This window comes from Penaeus chinensis, chromosome 19, assembly GCF_019202785.1.
Source record: "Penaeus chinensis breed Huanghai No. 1 chromosome 19, ASM1920278v2, whole genome shotgun sequence".
NCBI lineage: Eukaryota > Metazoa > Arthropoda > Malacostraca > Decapoda > Penaeidae > Penaeus > Penaeus chinensis.
Window position 1 is genome coordinate 27,413,431 of NC_061837.1, and position 2,500 is coordinate 27,415,930.

The following is a 2,500-nucleotide window of genomic DNA, read 5'->3' on the forward strand; positions in this document are numbered from 1 at the left end:
GAAATGAAACATTTCTTGAATGATGAAAGCTATCATTATGCAGATATTCTCCTATTAAAAGAAGACCTGTTACTGCATCAGATATTTTGATTTAGAAAAATGGAAAATTAAAAGTGAGATATTAGGAACACTTAGAAAAAAAACGGTTGATATATTGGGAAGTACAGCGCACAAGAATTATTTTTCTTTGCCATAAATTTATTTATTTTTTATGGTTTGTATATTTTAATATGGGCTGATTATTAAAGTGTGATTCTATGCTTATGAAATTTCTTATTTCCACAGGTCGTGGGAAGCGAGGAGTACTACAGCGACAACATGGTATTATCCGGGATGCTGCAGGTGAGGAGCGCAGGGAAGAAAACCGAGAAGCTACCCATCAGCAGCAACACCCTCAGCAGTCACAGCATCCTCAGCAACAGCTAGCACTACAAGAGTCTGGGAAGAGTGACATAAAGGATGTAAAGGGTGATGCAGAAAAGGAGCCAGAACTTATTATTCCAGATACTGTGGTGGTCTCAGGTGGAACAGTAACATTGTCAAGTAATCAGCCAACACTCCTTCAGGTGCCAACTATGGTAGTGGGACATAGAGACTCCATTGGACCAGGACCACTACCCAAACAGCATTCACATCCAACACCTCCTCTGACCCCAACACCCATCATTAGTAAACAGTTGTCTCATCCAGAATCCCGAGGTCCACCAACACATCAAGGACCCCCTCAAATGTCTAAACAGAGATCCCATCTAGGTGTTCTGACACACACACCATCACCATCAGAAAGATTACCAAGTACTACTACCACCACAAGCACTAGCAGTACAGCACCTCAACAGCAGCAACACTTACAGGTAATTCCCATGCATTTAGTTATGAAACCAAGACCCCCACCAGTAACCATGCCATCACAGCTGAGACCAATTCAGCCAAAGCCTTGTGAAGGCCCAGCTGGTTCTGAACCACTTCCTAAGAAGGAAATACCCTTGATACGTCTGACACCTTCAGAAGATGGAGGCAATGTAAATATTAGTAGTAGTGGCTTTAATATGAGTGGTTGTACAGTGACTGGACCTTCCCGACCCATAAGGGCACTGAGTGAGGAACCAGCTATGTCTAGACAGTCAATGACTCACACACATGAGCAGTTAGCTCCAGGACCATCTGTCTTAATACAGAGTGTGTCACAAGATTCAGGTCTAGACTCTGGTACTGGAAATCGCATGTTAAGTACACCTCAGCTATCAGTGACAACCACACCTCCACTCAGACCTGCTTCTTCTCCTGGTCACTGTCCCGTCCTCCGTGGTGGTCCTGCTCTAGGATGCAACTTTTGTTGGAACTCAACAGACCCACAAGGAAGAGTTCTTCGTCGAAAGACAAAATATCATTGCCCAGAGTGTAGAACCAACCTGTGCATTGTTCCTTGCTTTCATGAGTACCATAAACAGATAGAACGTTCACAGGACACTGACAAACAGATTACAAAGATTCTTACGAAAACTAGTTCATTGTAGTGGGTGAATGGCAAGCAGCAGACAACAGGGGAAAATTAGAAAGTATCCTTTGAAGAAGATCTAAGTGTAACATTGTTATTTCCAGTGCTATGAACTAGAATCTAACATGATCAAAATGTTTATTTATTGATGTAAATATTAGATGAAATCACTTTCACATATGCATTCAGCTGTGTTCTACACATATCCACTATTGCCAACAAATGGGTGTCTATCAGAAATGTCTGTCTAGTTAAGAAAAAAAATATTTTACAATTTTACAGCTAGATAGAAATTTGACTATTAGTCTCAATAGCTTCTTTTTTTCCTTCAGAAATTTACCATGAAATCTCCATGTCTGTTCTTTATTTTGGTCAGATTACATAAGTAGCAGGAAAAGTATAACTTTGAAGTTTGTTACATGTATGAAGTTGTTCATAAAAGTTCATATAGCCAAAAGAAAAAAACAAATATATGATGTTGAACTTCAGTTGGCTGGTCAGTGAAATACAAAGTTATTTGTATGTATGTACATGTATTTTGTTATTGTCTTATTTTTTATTTATCTTTTTTTCTTCTTTGTCATCCTCTTCTTATTCTTCAATTTCTCCATGTTAGGGGGGGGGGGGGGGGGGGGAATCATTCATGGCACACACAAAAAATAATATGTATCACACAAGGTGGTAATGGTTTTATGAGAGTTTGGTTATTTCAGATAAAATGAGATAATGTAAATTGCAAAATACACAGCAACTATGATTTTGTACCAATATTAGTATTTTTTCAACAATTTCCATGTTATAGTTTCATTACATCTATAATGATTTGATTTTTAAAAGTATTGATTTGCTTCTTTTTTTATTGTATGTGAATGTTTGTATGATTATACTTGGTTTATAAATGGTGCTCAGGAACAAAACAGTAATGGTATGGCAAAGAGCATAAGTGCAACACTCAAAAGGGAAATGACAACTTGGGGTGCCATTTCATATCAGTTGATGGAA

General features: G+C 38.4%; 1 protein-coding gene across 5 annotated transcripts in view; it reads left to right on the forward strand.

The window, feature by feature from the left end:
* Positions 1-2,500, forward strand: part of LOC125035363 (protein bric-a-brac 2-like) — a 57,038-nt gene that overhangs the window by 53,208 nt on the left and 1,330 nt on the right. For all 5 annotated transcript variants that reach the window (XM_047627700.1, XM_047627704.1, XM_047627701.1 and 2 more), the window contains exon 8: positions 286-2,500. This exon is cut by the window's right edge and continues 1,330 nt beyond it. In XM_047627700.1, coding sequence (XP_047483656.1) covers positions 286-1,517 — 1,232 coding nt within the window. In that variant the 3' untranslated portion in view covers positions 1,518-2,500. The remainder of the gene's footprint in view (positions 1-285) is intronic.